The following is a 22,584-nucleotide window of genomic DNA, read 5'->3' as shown; positions in this document are numbered from 1 at the left end:
TTCCAGGGGATCTGACACCCTCTACTGACCTCCAAGGGCATAAGGCATGTACGTGGCACACATGTATTCATGCAGATCAATACTCATATACATAAAACAAAAATTAAGCTAGGCACACTACTTTAATCCCAGCACTAGGGAGGCAGAGGCAGGCAGATCTCTGAGTTCGAAGCCAGACTGGTCTACAGAATGAGTTCTAGGACAGTCAGAGCTACACAGAAAAACCTTGTCTGAAAAAAAAAAAAAACAAATCTAAAATAACAGATTGTCACAAAAGACCACAAGATGTATGATTCCAAGTACATGAAATGTCCAGAATAAACAAATCTATTAAAACAAAACGAGATCATTATTTGCCCAGAACCACAAGGTGGGGGGGGGGGGAATGGTATAAATAGGTGCAGTCGATACAGAATGCATATAGGTTTCTTCCAGAGGTGGAAAAACATCCTAAAAATTAGGTTGGGGTGACAGTTAAAAGGATCACTTAGCAGGCGTAGTAGCATACACCTGTAATCCCACCCACTTGAGAAGCTGGGGTAAAAGAGCCATGAGTTCAAGGCCATCCCAAGCTACATAAAGACACCCCATCTCAAAGTCAAAAACTTAAGGGTTGGGGCTATAGCTAGCAATAGAATGATGGTCTAGCATATGCAAGGTTCTGGATTTAAATCCCCAGTGATTTAAAAGACCACGGATGCTGGGAAGATGGCTCAGTGATTTAAAGAGGTTTCTCTTCCAGAGGACCCACGGCAGCTCACAAGCACCTGAAACTCCAGCTCCAGGGAATCTAATGCTCTCTCTGGCAGATACCGGACATGCAAGTGGTACACAGACTTACACGCTGGCAAAAACTCCCACACACATAAAGTAAAATAGATAAACAAATATTTCTGCCAGGTAGTGGCACACTTATTTAGTCCCAGGACTCAGGAAACAGAGGCAGAGGCAGGCGGATCTCTGAGTTCAAGGCCAGTTTGTTTAAATATTGAGTTCCAGGCCAGCCAAGGCTACATGGTAAGACCCTATCTCAAAAACAACAACAAACAAGCAAACAAACAAAAAAGCCTAATAAAATAAAATAAAATAAAAAGCAACCTTTTTTAAAAAAATGCCTGTGGGCTGGGGAAATGGCTCAGAGGTTAAGAGCACTGGCTGCTCTTCCAGAGGTCCTGAGTTCAATTCCCAGCAACCACATAGTGGCTCACAACCACCCATAATGAGATCTGGTGCTCTCTTCTGGTGTCCAAGTATATATGCAGGCAGAACACTGTATCTAAAAACAAATAAATAAATAATGTCTGCATATGTGTACACATGTTCAGGTATATTTATCTGCAGAGGCCTTGAGTATCACCCTCAGGAATGCCAACTTTTTCCTTGAGTCAGGCCCTCCCATTGGCTGGGAGCTCACTTTGAGACAGGCCCTCCCATTGGCCGGGAGCTCCCATCACTGACCATAGAGGGATCCTTCAGTCTCTGACTCCTCCCTGAGTGCATGCCACTATGCTCAGTGGTCTGAGGAAGGAAACTGATGTCCATGCTTGCAAGACAAGTGCTTTGCTCACGGAGCCATACCCTGAGCGCCCTCAAAACCATTCAACAAAAACAAAATGGCTCCAGTCCTACAGGAAAGGGTGAGGACTGTACCGCAGACTTGCGTTTCAGAAAATGTTCTAAGCGATCTCTCTGGTATGTCACTCGCAGGGACCCACACTTGAGGTGGCAGATCGCACCGCCACTTTTGGACTTAAAGTCGCTCTTGAGGAAGCCCACATGTGCTAGTTAAGTTCTATTTACAGAGAAGTGAAAATGACATCACTCCTTCCTTCTACGACAGGAATAACCACGCACAGGAAACAGGCAGAAACACGGCAGCTGCTCAGTCCAGGGGCGCTGTGCCTCCGTTTTTTCTTTCTTTTTTTGGGGGGGTAGGCTTTATTTTGCTCTCGGAGGACTATACAGAATATAATATGTAGTATATACACTTTACAGCCTACAGTGGCCTCAAACTCATAATCCTCCTGCCTCTACCTTTCTATTTTTTAAAGCTGAGTAGGAGTTTCATAAAGACAAGTCAGTATATATTTAAGCCCAAGGGTTAAGAGAAAGGGTGATGCAGAATTAAGACGCACTCTATGGGGTCTGGGCATGGTTTCCCCGCGTGCTGAAGTTTATTAAAGGGTAAACACGGGCGGCAAGCATGAAGGCTGAGACGTGCAGAGGGGCACTGGAGAAAGTCGCCTTCCTTCAGAAGTCAAACTCACTTCCTCCACACCCTCACTCACACTTCCCCTGCCTCCGACCAGACCCTCTTGAGAAGCCAAGCGGCTCACATGTACAAACCTAACACTTGGAGGCTGGGAACAGAGGGTTCCATGATTTTACGCCAGCCTGGGCTATAGTGTAAGACCCTTTCTTTAAGAAAAAGAAACTCTGGGAAGCTGTGTTTGCTTGCTGTTGCTGGAGTAAAACACAGTGACCAGTAGCAACCACGGTGGAAAGGGATCATTTAAGCCTACAGCTCACAGTCCACCATGGAAGGAAGTCGAGGCAGAACCGAAGCAGCAGAGTCCAGGGGGAGATTGGCTTTCCGGTTTGCTCTTCAGGGCTGGCTCGGTTTGCTTTTCTTAGACCAAAGCAGAAGCACCTGCCCAGGGTTGGCACCACCCACAGGCAGCTGGGTCCTTCCCCATCAACCGTCAATCAAGAAAACGCCTAGCTGCAGGCTATCTGATGGATGGGGCATTCCCAGCTGGTGCCCTCCCTTCTTAGATAACAGGCTATGTCAAGCTGACAAACTTAACCAACACAGAAGCCAACGCCAAGAGGTCTAGGAAATGAGCCAACCAGTTTCTCCTGAGACTGCCATCCACTCCCTAAGCCCCCTTATCCCACACATCGAAGAGCCCAGGGCTCCAACAGAGCTATGTTCAGTGCCCATGGCACGGCCGGGTTATTGTTTCCCTCTGAAAAAAAAAAAAAGGTGTATTTACACAGTGAGCAGTGAGGCGATCGGCTGCACACTGACAGCTACTTCAGAACCAACATTTGATCGTCATTTGAGGCCCTTTCCTTCTGGAGGCCCCACAGGACCCCACCCTGCACTGGCCTTGCATCCTGCCCCCGTTTCCTGTGCAGAAATCAAGGGTGTCAGGAGGAAAATTGGCTCTAGCCAACAGCACCCCTTTCTGCTCAAGTAGTCTAATGGGGGGGGATGGTAATGAGGCACACATTAGCATATTTGACAACTGTCCAAAACTTGAGAACGTTTTGGTGCCTTGGATTTCCCTAAGCTGCAATCTATTCTGTATATGTTCTCAATTGACATTTCCTCTTCGAAGATAAATGTGGCTTTTGTCAAATTAAAAAAAAACACAACAACAACAGAACAAAAATCACGAAAGTCAAGGCCATGGGCCTGAAAATGGACAATGAGAAACGATGCATTGCCCCGGGGACTGAATGACCATAAAGGTCTCTTCCAGGAGTGGACTCTGCAGTTCACTCCGCTGACAACCCTTGGGCCCCAGGCTACCAGGAAGCATGGGGAGGGATTGCTAAATCAAGGCACTCGGGAGGCTCAGGTAGGTTAATCCCAAATTTGAGAACAGCCTGGGCAACACAGAAAGACCCTGTTTCAAAATCCAAGCACACACCAGTGTGCAGGCACAACCTAAAGCTTTAATGTAAAGCATAGGTAAATCCACTTGAAAAACAGACAAAACTGGTGCCAAGGCCCAAGAAAGCATTTCAAGTTTCCAATATTTTATGCTATTTCGTTGAAAAAGAGCCTCAAGAGAACAGGGGTGGGGGAAGTGGTGGGGGTGGGATTCAGTGGAAGATCATTTAGGATGCATTGAGCTCCTGGGTTCCATCCCAAGCGTAATCCACTCAAATCAAGAGACCCAAACTACCCTCTGAAGACCACACTCCAAGGAACTGAAGAAGAGGGCTAACCAGGAAGTGTCTGTCTACCAGCAAGCCAAAGCCTTCTCCAGAGAGGCCAAGACCAACACGTAACTAAGTTTTGTCCTCTCAACAATGCGGTACCCATCAGTCCCGGAGCCATCTGGATCTATCTGAGGCCACATTTGATGTGGAGCAGAAATCCTCTGCCTCGGCACAGGGCTGCTGTACCCGGGCAAAAAGAGCGAAGGCGGGAAGACACGTGCTCACAGATGGATTTGCGATACAGAGACCTGAAATTGTGGGACTTCAATCCGTTGCTGCCAAACAGCCATAATGTGCAATCTCTTCAGAAATAATTACTGCAGAATTCAAAATACCAACTGCTTCTCTCATAAATCAGAAACCACCCACACAGCTGGGAAGCCGAGGCTCATGACAGAAAGAGAAAGGAATGCTAAGCAAGAGGAGCCCCCAGACAGCGAGTGAGTGCGCACATGAGACAGCCCCCCACAGCAGAGGGTCATCCTCCACCCAGGAATACTGCACACGACACCTTAAGGGAAGGAAGCTGGGAGAAGCTTGTGGATCTGGAAGCTTGTGGTGACCAGGTCAGCATGGAGTTCCCTAGGAGCCTTCCCCTCCCGGCAGTCACACGCTGGGCGAACCTGTATCACAAAAAGGGTTCTGTGGAAGCAGCAGTGTGACTGTTAAGGCTTCTCGCTTGCTAGTGGCCCCAGTCAGCCTGGGGAGGTGAAGCCAGCTGTCATTCTGTAAGGACACTAAAACAACACCGTGCAGGGCTCCAAGAGCACCTGAGCCTCATCCCATCAGCCAGCAATAGCTGGTGACAAAATGAGTGTGTCAGATTAAAAGACCCTTAGCCTTGAGGCCAAGTCTCCCAAGGGCCTTGCACAAGTGACCTGAGTCAACTGCCCAGCTAAGCTGCCCCTTTTTCAAAAACTGTCCCCAGCTGAGTTCTAAAATGATACACTGTGAAGCAATGGGCTGCCATCAACAATACAGGACTCCTATGGGGTTGGGGACATGGCTCAGAGAAAAGCACTTGTTTCCCTCAGGTGAGACCTTGGTGCAATCCCAAGCACTAACAAAGCAAAAATAAAACAACCCTTTTCAGCCGGGCGTTGGTGGCGCACGCCTTTAATCCCAGCACTCGGGAGGCAGAGGCAGGTGGATCTCTGTGAGTTCGTGGCCAGCCTGGTCTACAGAGCGAGTTCCAGGACAGCCTCCAAAGCCACAGAGAAACCCTGTCTCAAAAAAAAAAACCAAAACAAACAAACAAAAAAAACAACCCTTTTCTCTTTACCTAAAAATAGGTGCTGAGTCACAGAAGGTGGTCTGCATCTCCACGCAACCCCCTTTCCTCACCCAAAAGACTCAGGGAGAGAAGAAACTGATTCCTTCCTACATTTTCCCCCTTGAAGAGCTGACACTGTTTTTATTTTGATTGACTGATTGACTGATTGATTAGCAAGGTCTCTCTATATAGCCTGACTGTTCTGGAACTCTCTCTGTAGACCAGGCTGGCCTTGAACTCAGAGGTCCGCCTGCCTCTGCTTCCCGAGTGCTGGGATTAAAGGTGCGGACTACCACACAGGAGCTGAAACTAACTATCAAGAAAATAAAATATTTCTAGTGCCCAAAGATGACTTGTGCTTCTGTTGATTTGTATTTAAACTGTGCAGCGAACCTCTGCTGCTCAAAGCCCCACACTACAATGTGCGCGTCAGACACATAGAGAGGGGCATTTGTGTGTGCAGGCATGCCAAGCTCACAGTGACTTTTCAGCTGTCCCTTAGGGAGGCGCTCTCCCCAGCACACACCCTGTTCTGGCAACAGTTTAAGGCTTTTCACTTCCTTTGAGCCTTCTCAAACACTGAACGGGGGTTCACAAATTCCCTGGAGAGGAAAGGCTGTGAAATACATTTCCCAGATCTCTCTGGATCTGTAATCCCTCCTCCTGCCCTGTAGGAATGGAGACCGAACGCAGGGTCTAGTGCTGGGAGGTCAGGATGGTTTCAAATCTGTGCTGACCCTCCTGTCTCAGCCTTCCGAGAGTTAGACTGTCAGTGGATTTTATATATTCCTTAAAAACCTTTACACTGATTTACTGGTGTGTGTGTATGTGTATGTGTGTGAGTGTGTATGTGTATGTGTGTGTATGTGCATGTGTGTGTATATATGTGTGCATGTGCATGTGTGTGTATATATATGTGTATGTGAGTGTATATGTGTGTGTGCACGTGTGTGTGCGCGTGTGTGTGCGCGCGTGTGTGTGTCAGATGGTTCTCTCCTTCTGCCAGGTGGGTTCCGGGGATCAGTCAAGCCATGAGGCTTAATGGCAACTACCTCATCCTCACAGGCCCAGATTTTCCATCTTAAAAGCTGAAGTGGGTTGAAGAGATGGCTCAGTGGTTAAGAGCACTGACTGTTCTTCCAGAGGTCATGAGTTCAATTCCCAGCAATCACATATATGGTAGCTCACAACCATCTATAATGAGATCTGGTGCCTCTTCTGATCTGCAAGCATACATGCAGACAGAACATTGTATACAAATAGATAAATCTTGGGGCTGGAGAAATGGCTCAGTGGTTAAGAACACTAGCTAGCTGGTCTTCCAGAGATACCCTCTTCTGGCCTACAGGGATACACCACACACTTAACAAACAAATAATCTTTAAAGAAAAGTAAAGCTGAAATGCACTACTGGCAGTCAAGGCTCTGGTCCTAGTGTCTACAAACAGAAATCCTATCCTGTCTCAGCATCACTGCTATAATAGAAATGCTACAAACAAAACCCACTTGCATCTAAAGCACCAAATAAACAAACGCACTGAAACAGAAAGTCGGTGGAGAGGTGAGCATGCCACAGTGGGAACTGGGAAGCACGCACTATTCCTTTCCCAGGGGTGTTCAGAAAAGAGGCTCCTGGACCAGTTACTCTGGTGCACACCTTCAACCGCAGCACCGGGGAGAAGGCTAAGGCAGGAGGACCAGGAGCTAGAGGTCAGCCTGGGCTCCACAGTGGCTCAGCCTCAAAAGCAACAGGAACGAAGAAGGAGAAGTAGGAGAGCTGGCATCTGCCTCCTCAGCAGCAGCCAGGCACACTTGCCCTCGTGAAGCAGCAAGAACCCATGCCACCAGCAATGCCTTATGAGTCTGCCAGCAAGAGCAAGCGCTAAGAATGCTCAGGCTGGTGCTTACAAAGTGGAGGCTGAGATCTGAGATCTAAACTCAAGAGCAGCAAGGCCTTCCTACAGCCTTGGCATAGCCACAGGCATAGTTAGCAACCTTGGTCATCAAAGCTCCAGGAAGATGGCTGTTCAATGGATAAACGATGGAGTTTGTGAGAAAACAGTTACATCCCAAGCTGATAAGATGGCTGCTTCAGAGAGATTACAATGGCTTTCCTTATTATTTCTTCTTCTTCTTCTTCTTCTTCTTCTTCTTCTTCTTCTTCTTCTTCTTCTTCTTCTTCTTCTTCTTCTTCTTCTTCTTCTTCTTCTTCTCCTTCTCTTTCCTCCTCCTCCTTCTTCTCCCTCCCCCTCCCCCCCCCTCCTCCTTATCTTGCTGTCCTGAAACTCACTCTGTAGACCAGGCTGGCTTCAAAACTCAGAACCTCCTCCCACTTCTGCCTCAGGAGTGCTGCGATTAAAGTGTGCACCACTCCCTGGTTGGTTTGGGGTTATCTTTAAGAAAGGGTTTCATATAACCCAGTCTGGTTCTGAACTTACTGTGTAGTTAAGGTGACCTTGAACTCCTGATTGTCCTGCCTACACCTCCTAAGTGGTGGGACCGCTGCCTCACCACCATGCCCAATTTAAACTTAATGTTCATCACCTGCCCCCCTTGCTTTCTGGCACCACTAGAGCTACTCTCACTATAGGTGCCTTTAAACCATACCCATTGTTCCAGTGGGGCATTTATAACTACCCCCCAACCCCAATAGGTAGAAAATGACTCTGCTACCAGAAATTATCAGAGTAAATGAACTAGTTTTAGTTTATGCCCTGGTGATAAGCAGGGGATGCAATTCGGGATATTTAAGAAGGCCTTGTAAGCTAGTTGTGGTGGTGGACGCCTCCTTTACTACTTGGGAGGCAGAGGCAGGCAGATCTCTGTGAGTTCAAGGCTAGCCAAGTCTACATAGTAAGTTTCAGGACAGCCAGAGCTACACAAAGAAACCTTGTCTTGAAAAACCAAAAACAAACAAAAAAAGGCCTTGACTTTGCTACATCTAAAAAGAGTAAGTGATTTGAAAGTTACTAAACTCTTCACTTTGTGCAGGCATGGATAGTTCCTCTGCCCTGGTGCTCTTTATCAAATACTGAGAAAACAGCTTTGTATTAAACATATAAATATAATCTACAGTTTACCAATAAATACACCACATATGGATATACTCACACATAGCACCCAACATCACATCAGAAATACTGAATACACCAGGTCTATGTTAGTGATAACACAGAGATGCCACAGTAGTTAGAATCCGTGATGTTCTGGAAGAGAACCCTGTTTGGCTTACAACCACACAAGTAACTCCAGCTCCAAGATCTGGCATCCATGGGTCATTGCAGTCCATGCTCAAACCCACACACAGACATATGATCAAAAAGAAAATAAAATTTGTTTTTCAAAGTCTATGTTGGTACTTGTATTAGATGATTCCAAAATGATTTCTTCCATGCTTTATTTTCTTTTTCAAATATATATATACTCTCTGGATCCTTTAGTGACAGTCATTTACAATTCAAGTGCACTGTCTCCAAGGGAGACAAATAGGCAGCCTCTTTCTCCCGTAAGGAAGTCTTTCCTGATCACATGGACCCACACAGGTGGAAATCGGTGCACACTGTTCACTTGTTATTCGAGTACAGTCACGTTCTTTACTCTTCACGCCATCACCCACTTCTCTGAAACCAGCAGAAGCATCGCCAGAGGTTACCAAACCTCTCCAGCCCCGCATGCTCAACTGATACCAAGACACAAAACCAACCATGTAGAAAACCATAGCATGGCTGTATTCCCAAGCAACCTCACTACAATTTTTTTCAACCATTTAATTTCTGAGGAGTTAGTTTGGTGTTTGGCTGTCCTGGAACTCACTAGTAGACCAGGCTGGCCTTGAGTTCGGTGATCTGCCTGCTTCTGCCTCCCAGTGCTGGGTTTAAAGTGTGCACCGCCACTCCTGGCTCAATCATTTAAAAATTTTAAATCCTTTCTGTTCCTGGAGGGCCAAAAAAAAGGGTAGGTGACCCAATTTGGCCTTGAGCATGGCTTGGTGTTTCTGATCTAAATACCAAAATTCTGTCAATGAATATTTTGGCATTTCTCACTGGGGCAGTTGGTGGTGCATGTCTTTAATTCCAGCACTCAAGAGGCCAGCCTGGTCCTCAGAGAAGCCCTGTCTCAAAAAATAAACAAACAAAAAATGGAATTCTCACATGAACACCAGCAATAATTATCAGTAGGTAGATTCCATTTCTATTCCAGACTGCAACAGTAAGTCTTTGAAATGCCTAGGTATTCTAAAACAAAAATGGATGGGCGGGTTTAACTAGTTATTTAAGGTTAATGTTGGGGGGGTTCTACATTAATTAACATTCTCTTTTTCAAAGAAGGGTAACAATCGCTCAATACAGGTATGTTCACAAAGGGAGAGGGGCCTCACTGACAAAGTAAACCTCTGCAGTTTGGGGATTTTGTTGTTTTGTTTTTGACAGGGTCTCACGATATAGCTTGCCTAGTATAGCTTGCCTAGAACTCAAGGTTTTAGAGGCTGAAACACCTGAACAAACCGATGGCCCCTAACCCTGTGAATACAAAAGAGTGTGTGTCAGAAGATACAGGGCCTCCTCAAAGTTGTTTCCCAAGGAGGGTTTCTTCACCAGCAAACATCCCAGCAAAAAGACAAGACAAAATAAAATAAAGCAGCCTCAAGTCTGGTGGTTGGAGTTCAATCTCTAGAACCCACATAACGATGGATGAGAACTGACTCCATGGGAGTCTTCTACACAAGAGCACACACAGACTCGCTCTCCCCGCCCCACATGTGTGCCTCTCCCACAATAATAATAATAATAATAATAATAATAATAATAATAATAATAATATTTTTAAAGCAGCTTAACTGCCTGGGTGTGGCGGCACACACATTTTAAGCAGAGGCGAAAGGACCTCTGTGAGTTTGAGGCCAAGCATGGCTTACATAGAAAGTTGAGGCTAACATAGTGAGACTCTGTCTCAAAACAAAACAAGCAAACCCAACTTAAACACCCTTCATAGGGAGAAGCAGACTGCAAATACAGAACAACCCATAGAAGTTTTACAGCTGCCAGCTTGGTTTTCCCGAGAAATACATCCAGTTAGTCTGAGTTTATTACGTATTCATAGGCCAACTTTTCTTCTATGTCTTAAAAAAAAAAAACCCACAACCTGACCTATTTAGTTGCTAGCATAAAACCATCTTAAGAGGACTAATTACAAAATTTATATACATTCTTAGAACAGTTCCAGTCAAAACCAAGACTGCATTTCCTTCTGACTTTAAAGAATCAGGAAGCAGGTGACGGAGCAGGAGGATGGCACTAGCCTGCCTACCCATGTATGACAAGACATCAGGAAGCCCTAGATCACTATAAGGCCTGTGAAGACAGCCCTGCCCAGTTTGTATGTGCTGTCCAACCATGTGTTGGAGCCACAGAAATTCAAAAATGAAAGTAACTATTTTAGGTGAAAAGTGAAACAAACAGTCCAAGAAACTAAAACTGACTTAAGAATTTTTGCTCAGGCAGAGGCAGGTGGGTCTCTGTAAGTTTGAGGTCAGCCTGGTCTACAGAGCAAGCTCCAGGATAGCCAGGGCTGTTTTACACAGAGATACCCTGTCTTGAAAAAAAAAATGGGGGCTGGGGAGATGGTTCAGTGGTTAACAGCACCGGCTGCTCTTCCAGAGGACCCGGGTTTAATTCTCAACACCCATAGAGCAGCTCTCAACTGTCTGTTACCCTAGTTCCAGGGGAGCCAACACCCTCACACAGACATACACGCAGGCAAAACACCAACACACATAAAATAAAAATGATTAAGTCATTAAAAGAGGACCTTTGCTCAGTGAAGCGATCTTCATGGAGACCTGTGCTTCGGCTGAGTTCTCACCACCACTTTGTATGTGTGACAAGGGCTCTCCACACACTGGGCTGACTCCATGGGTCGGTCCTTAAAGGGCCAGACTCTAACCAGTCTTAGGAGTCTGTTGTCTAAAGACCTTAAAGTGGGAGATTTCATAGTATGTATGGTTTGTTCCCAGACAATACACCATCGCCCTCTTCCCCCTACAGTCACCCTGGAGAACTTTGCTGATCCAAGGCTCTCTAAGAAGAAAACATTTACACAGAATGAAAGAGTGTGAGAACCACTGGAATGGGAAGGACCCAAACAACTGAGTGTCTGTGGCTGGGGGCGGGTGCTGGGGGATAGGGAGCTGGGCCGGTCCCAGCCTCTATCCATTTGCCAAAGAATCTGGCAGAGGAATCAGAACAGCAGACTGGTAGAATGTTGAAAAAAGGCAGCCCAAGGCAAGGGCAGTTGAAAGAGGCTTGCAAACAGCTACTTATGGGCTTTATTTAAATTTGATGAGAAGGCCCACAACACAGATCTTTCAAGCTTCTAGACCTCCCTCCCGACCTGCCAGTTTTGAAAGAAGAAAGCACGCTATGGGAACAAGCAGTGTTTTCATTACACAAAGTAATGCACAGCTCTGCCACACACCCCTCTGCAACGTGTCGGTCCACGAGAACATCCTGTGCTAACCCCGGCCAGAACCAGCCCAGAGCTGTCTGAGTCTCAGCAGGGTACACACAGCATGGAGAGCTCAATTTCTAGTAAAAACCAACTGCAAAAACAAACAAACAAATAAATGAATACAGGGTGATGACATACCAGTAAATCTAACTCCTCTACAAAGTCTAATGACTCAAGTTTCCCAGGCTAGCTGTGAGAAAGTAAGCACTAGACTACATCAACCGTGGGCCCAAAAAGTCATAACCAATCCCAAGGGAAAGCTGGTCCATCCGCGCCTGGATGGCGATGGTGTTAAACACAGTGGGACAGAGAAGCTACACATACGAAGGACATCCATTCCAGAGCCCTTCCTCCACAGAGAAGCAACAAACTGCCTTGGCAAAAGGAAGTCAGGCTTGAGAGGCTGGGGCAGGAGTTCAAGGCCAGCCTGGGCTACACAGGGAGACTCTGATTTATCTCATAAACAACAAACTGTCTGGGCCAGCAAGATGGTTCAGGGAGTATTTACTGTAGGCCTGCCATCCTGAGACTCACGAGTCCAATCCCTACAACCAAGGCGGCGCGGCGGAAGGACATAACCAACTCCTGATAGTTGTCCTCCAGACTCCACACATGGGCAGGGACACATGCCCTAGCACCACGAAATAATAAATACAAATAAATAAATAAACAAGTTTTTTATTAAAAAACGCCTGAAGTGGTGGCTAACACTTTCAATCCCAGTACCTCGAATGCAGAGGTCTCTGTTAAAGTCAAAGCCAGGCTGGTCTACACAGAATGTTCCAGGCTAGCCATGGCTACATAGCTGAAGCCCTATCTCCAAAAGACGATGTCAAAGCCTTGTCACAATGAGTTGAATTGTGTTTCCAAGAAGATAGGTTAAAAGTCATAATTTACCAGCACTGTGCCCTTACTTGGAAGGTTTCTTTGGAGGTGTAGTGCCGTTGAAATGCGGTCCTACTGGACTGGAGAGAGTACTGAACTGAATGAGTGGACTCCTCATAGCATGGCCACGGGAAGCCGCAGACTTTCAGGGAAAACCCAAGCGATAAGGCCAGGAGGAATTACACGGCTGCAAGCCAAGCACCAAGGACTGTTGACAAGCAGCAGAAGTTAGAACAGAAAGGAGGTTTTCTGGAGTCTTGTCGGAGCACTGACCGATCAGTTCTTGGAACTACGACAGTAAACTTGAGCCACTGGGTACGTTGTTTTGTTTGGTTTCTCTTTCTGTCTCACGCAGAAAACCTAACCATCACCGTATGTATTCTTGGCCTGCCTCTCGCCTTGCTGACTTCAAGCTCCTATTACTACCCGCCTAGTCACTGGGCAGCACTGGCGTCTGCCTGCTCCTCCAAAATGCATGTTTCTCCACACCCTCTCCCTTTGCAGAAAGGGTTCTTCTCCCAAACACACACACACACACACACACACACACACACACGAGCTTTGTTTCCTCAATCCTCCCCTTGAGAGTCTGTTCCAGTTGCCTTCTCTACCGTGGTCTCCTACACTAACTTCCATCATTTACTAAGCAGGCCCATAGGCCGTGTGCATCCTCACCACCCCACCCCCAACTGGTCTCCACAGCACTTAACGTAAGCGACATATTCTGCTTTGAACCCTTAAAAGGCTCATCTCCCTCCAAACTGTTGCTCAGTGAGATCAGGAAGCCCACTTCCGTATCAGAGTGCCTCCACTTACTAAAGGAACAAATTAACTCCTATTATAACAAGTGAAATTTCATTCAAAACTACGCAACAATAAACCAAGTGTGGAGGTGCAGGCCTATCATTCCAGGAGTTGAGAGACAGCAGGATCAGTTCAAGTTATATTCAGTTACATAGTAAGTTTCAAGGCCAGCCTGGGCTGAGATCTTGTCTCAAAAAAAAAAAGAAAAGAAAAGAAAAAGAAAACTAGACCAAAAAAAAAAAAAAAAACCCCACTACCATTAATTTAGCGAGCCAGAAAGATAAAGCGCAGGTATCAAGTTGGGCTCTTGGGGACAGGAGAGAGTATGTATACCAGATTTTCTTGTTAGACTGAAGGGCTGCCCACCAGTCCTTGGTGGGAAGAAAAGGCAAGCAATTTTGAAACTGCTTAAGATTCCTAACTCAAAAATCAACTCTTACCTATAATTTTGTGGATAGCCACACCCTTATAGAAAACAACTAGACTGTTGAATCTGTGTAGGCAGAGTTAAACATAACCCAATCAACCAGTCACTGCCTCAGGACTTTTACTTATTCCGGGATGAGGAGGAACTCTAACAGGATTGGTTGAGAAAGCCGATAATCTCACACCCCGCTGCACAATCTTTCTTCAGAGAATAAAGACAGCTTTGGGTCATCAACTGATCAGGGCGTTTATTTTACAAAACAAAAGGCAAAGAGCCTCCCCAACCAGCAAAAGCTTTAAGATACCTCTTCCGGGGCAAGGAGTCAATCTAACTTCTCTCAAGTGGTCCTCGAGGTACATACATGCCCCCTTTTGCCCCCTCCCTGCCCCAAGTTACAATCAAAGAGGTCGAAAATTAAAGTTTTATTACCTTGATTTTTGGCCTCGGGTTCTGCCAATCCTGGGGATGACTCACAAGACTCCTTGAGAGGCGATCTGATTGGAGTTTCAGCTCCAGGAGTTTCAAAATTACCTTCAGAATCCGAGCTGCCAAGGGGGAAACATGAGGCATTACCACAGTCAACGGTATTTCCAACTGCCTTTTAAATGTACTTATTCACAAAGGTGCAAGTCAGGTACCTCCATCTAACTCTACAACCAACCAATCCTCCGTCCGGCCGAGGGAGGATGCAGCAGCAGTTTTTTCAGCGATGCCCAGCATCCTAGCTCCCCGAAATCTCTTCCGTGCTCCGGAGCTTCTCACCAGCACTACTTACTTTTGAGGTCATCTTTGCCTTTCACACTCGGGGGGGGGGGCATTTCAATCAATTCCTTTCCTCGTAATGGGCCCCTTTTCCAGAGGCTTAAAAATTAATACCGCCCCACCCCCAAACTAAGCCAATTCCAGCCGAGCCTGGTTCCTTGGTAGGCCTCTACCTGTCTGAAAGTCACCCGCGGCTGGAAATGCCGTCACCTGCCTTCCACAATCACACGTGTGACAGCTCAGCAGAGACCACCATGTCTCTCGCCAGCTGCCAGGGGCCTGTCATCACGCGACCCAGTTTGACCATGGCTGCATTTTAGGGCACCGCGGGGCCAAGCAGGGCGGGGGGAGCAATTCCCTGCCCGCAGGGGAAATGCTACAAATCCGACCAGGTCTCATCAACCGACACGGGCCGGTGTGGCTGTGTCGGAGCCGGGGTGACGACGCTCAGAGAAGGCGAGCCAGGCAAACCGGGATGCGGAGACTGCGGATTCGGGGCTGGGTTCGGAAAGCTCACAGCGAAGACGAAAAGCACACGGGCAGACACAACATCCCGAACTTTCGGGTGCACAGCGGGGACCCGGCAACGGGCAAGACGCCGCAGAGCCGGGGGCACGGTTGCGCGCACACAGCATGACCGCGGAGGGAGGATGGCGCGCGCCTGCATCTCGGCTGGGATGCGGTGTACTTGCCTGAAACTCAGGGACTTGGTCTCGGCTTGCGAGTCCTCCTCCTCCTCGGGGTCGCCCTCGGGACCTCCGGCTTCTTCCTCTCCCGCGCCCGCGCCGCGGACCGCGGACCACGTCCACTTGGCCCACTGCACGGGCGACAGGATCTGCCAGGGACTGAACGCCATGAGCGCGGCTGCCGCCCCTGCGGTGGGAACGGCGGCCTCCTTCCTTCAAAATGGAGGGGCCGTGACAGGCGCCGGCAGCGTTGCCGGCGACCCGCGGATGTGGCTCAACGAGCGCCGTCGGGCCGGGCGCAGCGCTTCCTCCCACGGCCCGCAGCGCCGCTCGCCCCCGCTCCTCGGGGCCGCCGCGCCACAAGCTCGCCCCCGCGCGCCCCCGCTCGCCCGTCCCCTCCCTCTCTGCGCGCCTCGGCTCGGCGGCTCTGGGGTTCGCTCCCGCCTAGACCAGCCTCGGCCGCCGCGGAGCCGCGCCCCTGGAGCCGCCCCCTCGGACCGAACTACTGGCGCGGCGCGCGGGGGCCACCGCTTGGAACGCGCTCCCCCCGCCGCGCTGGTCGCGCCCGGCCTCGCTGCTTGGGCAGGGGCTGCGCGACCGCGCTCGCCCTCCCCGCGGGGACCGGCGCCTCCAGCTCGCTGCGCGCCGCCGACGTCCGTTTCCGAGCGTGTGCGCGCTGCTGCGCCTTTCCTCTTCCCCTTTTATCTGTTCTTCCTGCCACTAGGACTTGATGGCGTGGCTGACGCTGGACCACATAGAAGTTAAGCCCTTTATTTAAAAAAAAAAAACACACACACACACACAAAAACTAGGAACCTCTGTTGTACCCGCTCCCTCACTTTAGTCATATCCATCCCCATTACTCTCAGGATTTGGAAGCCCCCCAACCAAGACAAGAATTGAAGATGCCTTGTCTGCACCAAACCACACTCACGGGGGGCTCTAGAGTGGCCAGACCAGGGATAGAGGATGCAAAATTGCCCCCTGACAGCGTTTTCCCGTTGTCCTTTCTTCTCATAACTTTAAGGTTTTCTTCAGACAATTTCTAGGTCTTTGGTTACTGATGTCATTTGCCGCTTCAGTACAGAGCCAGCAGGAGAATTTTTTTCCGTCATCTTTGAAGGATTCAACCAAGGGACTGCCCCAGGCTCTCTCCTAGTCCTAGTGAACCCGTTGCCTCCAAGGGCCAAGCCTGAGACTCTTGGTGCGTCAATAATGTGTTTCTTGTGCTTCTGTCTTTTCTCGGAGTATCTGTGATGTGGCTACAATTCCCACAGAGAGTGCGCCTCCAAAATTCGGGAGAAGGTCACGCTGAAACTTGCAGGGCACTGATGGTCTCCCCTGAAAGGAGTTGGCACCACACGTGTATACTGCTGATGAATCACAAAGGCCTTACATACTCCACAACAAAGCAGGCATGTAAGATAAGGCTTGGCAGGCATCCTACCATGATGAAAAGGTAGGATGTTATAGAGTCCATTATTGCTTCTTGCCAGAGATAAACAAGACTGTCAAGAGTGTCGTAATACTTAAAAAAAAAAAAGCGGGCGTTGGTGACTCACGTCTTTAATCCCAGACTGGGGGGGTCAGAAGCAGGAGGATCTCTGTGAGTTCAAGGACAGCCTGGTCTACAAGAGCTAGTTCCAGGACAGCCTCCAAAGCCACAGAGAAACCCTGTCTCAAAAAAACAAAAACAAAAAAAGAGGCTGAAGTCATTTTTAGGTCTACAAGAACTATGCCAACACTATCCAACTGTTGGTGTCTTGAGTTTATGATCACCAAGTAAATCTTCAGATCCCTTAGATGCCTCGGTTTGATACAATTATCCTATGGCCTGAATATAATACCCATGTAAGTCAGCACCTGGTGTTCGTTCTTCCTCAACAGTGCTAGAATCTTTTTCCCTCTCCATCCTTGGTGTGACTTACTTCATTCCTGCATTATTCCCTCACCCCTTAGAACTTCAGCTTCTAAACTGGCTTTCCCTGAGGGCTTTCTCACTGGACTTTCCTCTGCCTAGCTGATCCTGCTTCCCTAGCCACCATCAGCAGCTAGATCTAACCTTTCTATGCCCAAGAACATCTAGGAGATCATAAAAACACTAATTCGGGCTGGAGAGATGGCTCAGAGGTTAAGAGCACTAACTGTTCTCCCAGAGTTCTTGAGTTCAATTCCCAGCGACCCCATGGTGACTTTCAATCATCAAAATGAGATCTGGTGCCCTCTTCTGGCCTGTAGGCATATACAGACCACTGTATACTAAATAAATAAATCTTTAAAACACACACACACACACACACACAAATTCACACTGAGGATGTTGCTCAGAGGGAACAGCTGTCTAGCACACACAAGGCCCTGAATTCCATGCCTGGCTCAAGGGGATAGGAAGGGTGCGGGTGCAGTGGTGTCCAGACAGTTGGATGTGTATTATAATGTCCTTGAGGAATTGTCAAAGGGTAAACTTGGCAAACAATATCTAACTCAAGCCAACTACTGCTCTTACCCCCAGAGCAGTTTCTCATTGCCGGCAGAAGTTTCTACGTCCCTGAAATACACCTCTTCTTCCACCTGAACCCCAAGTTCACCCTAAGACCCCTGGCCTTGGCTAACCAAGCTTCTCTCATCACCCAGATCAATGGCCTACTGTAGGAAACCAACATATATAGTGTTCTACCTACATACCAGAAGAGGGCACCAGATTGAATTGTAGATGGCTGTGAGCCACCATGTGGTTTTTGGGAATTGAACTCAGGACCTCTGGAAGAGCAGTCAGTACTCTGAGCCATCTATCCAGGCCCCTTTAAAGTGGCTTTTTTTTTGTTTTGTTTTTCAAGACAGGGTTTCTCTATATTGTTTTGGAGGCTGTCCTGGAACTCGCTCTGTAGACCAGGTTGGCCTCTAACTCATAGAGCTCCACCTGCCTCTGCCTCCCAAGTGCTGGGATTAAAGGCGTGCACCACCAATGCCTGGCTATTCTTTATACCCTTTTTATACCTGAACAGTCATGAGATCATGGCTGTGGCCCTTATTTGTAAAAGTGAAAAGGAGTATTCTTAGTAGTGACATGAGGGCAAGAGGCATAAGCCAAGCCTGTCTCAGGATGCAAGGTCACCCTACACTTTGTACAGCATATGCAACCTGTTTATTTACATGTATAAATAAACTTTTGAACCATAAAACTCCATAGGCAGAGACCATGTCATACTTGTGTTTTTGTCTCTCCAGAAACTTAGGACAAAAGCACACACTCAATCGATGGTCAATAAGTCATATAAACAAACATATTAGTATCCATTTGTCTTTCCAAGTTTGGCTAAGCTCCCGGATAAGCTACGGCTTGAATGAGCAAAGAACAGAAGCACCTTCCCTGGGGTGCTCCAGAGTGATAAAGGGCAACTGTGCAGTCAATGCCCAAGTTTCCAAAACCCCATCTTGTTCAAATCTAGGGCTCCATAGCCTGGGTGGACTGTATGTTACAGTGGTTGAGTAAGTGATGTGTCCATTTCTCTAAAATGCTGGAAAAGGTAGACCACAGCATAGCTGCCACCCTCAGCTTCACCAAGCACAATGCCTGCAAACATATGACCGAGCAGCCAAGAAACCCATTTGTTTCGGAAATGACCTTAAGTTGAAGAAGGACCCTTTATTCTTTTTCATGGCTTCGTGCCCTTCCCAGAAGCTATGGATTGATATAACATGAAAATCTAATTCCCTGGGGCTGGAGATGTAGCTCTGTGGTGCAGCAGGGCTTAACATGAATGGGGCTTTGGGTTCAATTCCCACTAACAACAATGACCCCTTCAAAGCATTCCATAAATGACGGCCAGGTCAAGCATGACATAGCGATCAACCCTACAAAGCGGTCTGCACAGTGTGTCTCTTTAGTAAAAGTCAAATAAACCAAGTAGGGGCTGGAGGGGTGGCTCAGTGGCTAAAAGCCCCAAGTGCGTTGCACAGGACCCAGGTTCGGTTCCTGCCACCTACAACAACCATCCTTAACTCCAGTTCTAGGTACCTCTTCTGGCATACAAGGGCACCAGGTATGCTATAGTATATGCATGCATCCATGCAGGCAAAACACACACACACACACACACACACATAAATAAATTTAAAAATTCTAAAAATAAACCCAGGAAACAAATTGTGGCTGCTTACAACTCTGCTGGCCCTAATTCTTGTTAGGTTCCTCTAAGCCTTAGCACGCCTCAACCTAGAGCTGTCTTTGTTCTCCTAGAATCTAGTTTTATCAGGAATCCTGCAGGTTCAGTTTAGTGAGAATCTCCACCCTCTTTCGCTCATGCTGGCCTGCCTTCGATAAGAATCCTGTCAAGTAGGTTTAGCCAGAACCATCCTGTGCCCCCAGAACTTCCTCTTAGATATTTTTCAGTCAATGACCCCCCCCACACACACACACCTTTCAGTGCAGATCCCTGCCTGTAAATACTCACTTGCCTTTGTGTTTGGACTTAAACCAGATCTCTATTTTACAAAATCCTAGCAGAGTCGTCCCTTCTTAAGTGAAGTCTTCCATGTTTAACAAGAGTCACAGCAGACCTCCCGTTAACAAACAAACCATTATTTGGTAGTGTAGCCACTGTGAGAATGCTTGTGAGGACAGAGTCGGAGGAGAGGGGCAGGTAAGGCGAGGCCGCACTGTGATCCCTTCTACATGCTAGACTGTTAAGGAGTGTAGAACTTGCTGGAATAAGGAGAGCAGGTACAAGAGTTCACCCAGCTTATTAACAGAGGGCATGGCTGGCAGCTCTGGCAGGCCCTGTCTTCCATGCAACACCCGAATCTTGGATTTCGTTTCTTTCAGTGTCATAACTGTTCTCCTTCACGTAAACCGTTGAAATCTGGTGCAGCTGAAGAGCCAGCCTAAGCCACATGTGCACCTTCTTGGCTCATGGAACCTGAGCAGGCAAAGAGGATTATCCATGCTTTGGAGCAAGAAAGTCATGACTCCACTTAGAAAGAACATAGATCATTCTAGAAAGCCTTGGGTTAAAGGACTCGAGGCTGAGAGACCCAAGAAATTGTATATTCTCTGCCTCGAAACTGCCTAGCAAATACAACAGCCTCTCACAGAAGCAATATTCTAATCAGTGCTCACTGGTTGGGTAACTTATGAGGATGTGAACAACCCCAGCACTCGGGGAACACTATTACGGTGGGAGGAACAGCAACTTGGGGGTGCTTTAAAAACAAAAACATTTTTGACCACCATGGACACAAGAAGGCATTTACATGAGATGACATGATAGTGAAAGAGGGTGGAGCCAGGGTGATACCCTGGAATTCCAAGCAACTGCCTGTTTTCTGTCTGTCTTTATTAAGATGGGGTCTTACTAGATGTGGTGGTTTGAAAGAAAATGGCCCCCAAAGGGAGTGGCACTCTTAGGAGGTGTGGCCTTGTTGGAGGAAGTGTGTCACTGTGGGGGTGGGCTTTGAAGTCTTTTTCTCAAGCTTTACTCAGTGTGACAGTCAGTCAACTTCCTGTTGCCTCTGAGTCAAGACATAGGACCCTCAGCTCCAGCACTGTGTCTGGCTGCCACGCTCCCCACCGTGATGACAATCGAGTGAACCTCTGAAGCTGCATGGGAGCCACCCCAATCATATGTTTTCCTTATAAGAGCTGCTGTGGTTATGGTGTCTCTTCACAGCAATAAAAACCTTAAGTAACATACTGTGTAACCCTGACTGGCCTGGAACTTGCTATGTAGACCAGGTTGGCCTCAAATCACAGAGCTCTTCCTGCCTCTGTCTCTTGAATGCTAGGATTAATGGCATGGGCCACCATCCCCAGCTTAATGTCTATTGTCTAACATCCATAGAATTTTTATTTGGTAAGGGGAATGAGACAGTCTCACATTGTACCTCAGGCTGACTTGAATTCAAGACAATCCTCCTGGCTCAGCCTCCAGAGCACAGGGGTGATAGGAGTTACACCACCATGACTAGCTGCAGGTTAAGGATCTGACTAGTGGTTGGCAAGACAGCTTGGTAGTTAACAGCACTCTCTGTTCTTCCAGAAGATGCAAATCTGGTTCCTAGCACCAATGTTTTGAATTGTGATGACTAGGTTTATAGTCATCTGAGAGGAGGAGACCACCGTAAGATCTGGCTGTAGAGCCGGGCATTGGTCCACGCGTTTAATCCCAGCACCCAGGATGCAGAGGCAGGTGGATTTCTGTGAGTTCAAGGCCAGCCTGGTCTACAAGAGCTAGTTCCAGGATAGCCTCCAAATCCACAGAGAAACCCTGTCTTGAAAAACATACAAACAAACAAACAAAAAAAATCTGACTGTAGGCGAGCTTGTAAGGCATTTTTTTAGTTAGCAATTGATCAAGAAAGGCCTAGCCCATGGTGGGTGGGGCCAACCCTGGACTAGTGGTCCTAGGTTCTATAAGAAAGCAGGCTAAGCAAGCCAGTAAGCAGTACCCCTGCATGGCCTCTGCAACAGCTCTTGCTTCTAGGCTCCTGCCTATAATCCTGTCCTGACTTCCTTCAAGGATGGACTACAATGTAAAGTGAAAGCCAAATAAACCCTTTCCTCCCCAACTTGTTTTGTGTTTTTTGCTTGTTTGTTCGTTTGGTTTTGGTTTTTTGGTCACAGTGTTTCAGCGCAGCAATAGAAAACCTAACTGCAGCCTCTTGTAACTCTAGCTCCAGGGATCTGTTGCCCTCTCTGGGCCTCTCCAGATACTTTCACACCTATGACAAACGTTCACACAGACACATACACACACACGGAAGTAAAAATAAGTATCTTTTAAAAAAAATCGAAGAACAAAACACATGCCTAACTCAACCACGATGAAATGCCAAAATGAGAGCTGGGAATATAGCTCAGTGGTAGAGCACTTGACCGGTATGCTCAAGGCCCTGAGTTCAATACCCTGAATGGCAAGAATTAAAAAAAAAATCCAGACAGATGATATAAGCAAAATTGCTAGGCTTCTCAAAACTCCCTTAGGAAAGGTACAGGCCTCTGCAAATTAAATCAGCAGCTGGCAATGATGCATAGGACTTCAGTGGGGTCCCGGTAGAATGTCTCCCATCTCCACTGGATACACCTTCTAAGAGATGGAGGAATAACCTGGCAACTGGCCACTCCACCCACAGTGGACAAGCTCAACACCCTCAGCTGATGGTTTTTTTCTCCCTGCATACTCAAGCACAGAATGTCCCCAGGGTGTAGTGATAGGGCCTTCTATCAATAAGGCTCTTCTAATTAAGTGATTTCACTGGTCCTCATAATCCCTCTCCTCAGGTACACA

General features: G+C 47.5%; 1 protein-coding gene across 6 annotated transcripts in view; it reads right to left on the bottom strand.

The window, feature by feature from the left end:
* The window catches only part of Tacc1 (transforming acidic coiled-coil containing protein 1), a 98,705-nt gene that overhangs the window by 39,011 nt on the left and 37,110 nt on the right, over positions 1-22,584 (bottom strand). For 2 of the 6 annotated variants that reach the window (XM_040731850.1, XM_040731851.1), the window contains exons 1-2: positions 15,305-15,663; positions 14,280-14,395 (exon numbers count right to left, since the gene is read on the bottom strand). The exons of 1 other annotated variant lie outside the window; for it this stretch is intronic. In XM_040731850.1, the coding sequence (XP_040587784.1) occupies positions 14,280-14,395; positions 15,305-15,468 (280 nt within the window). In that variant the 5' untranslated portion in view covers positions 15,469-15,663. Of the gene's footprint in view, positions 1-14,279; positions 14,396-15,304; positions 15,664-22,584 lie in introns of those variants that run through there. 3 more of the 6 variants (XM_040731853.1, XM_040731852.1, XM_040731854.1) reach the window with 2 other exon arrangements.

Source organism: Mesocricetus auratus, unplaced genomic scaffold (assembly GCF_017639785.1).
Source record: "Mesocricetus auratus isolate SY011 unplaced genomic scaffold, BCM_Maur_2.0 Super-Scaffold_100026, whole genome shotgun sequence".
Classification (NCBI taxonomy): domain Eukaryota; kingdom Metazoa; phylum Chordata; class Mammalia; order Rodentia; family Cricetidae; genus Mesocricetus; species Mesocricetus auratus.
Note: the sequence above shows the minus strand (reverse complement) of the source record. Positions and strands in the feature narration are given on the sequence as shown.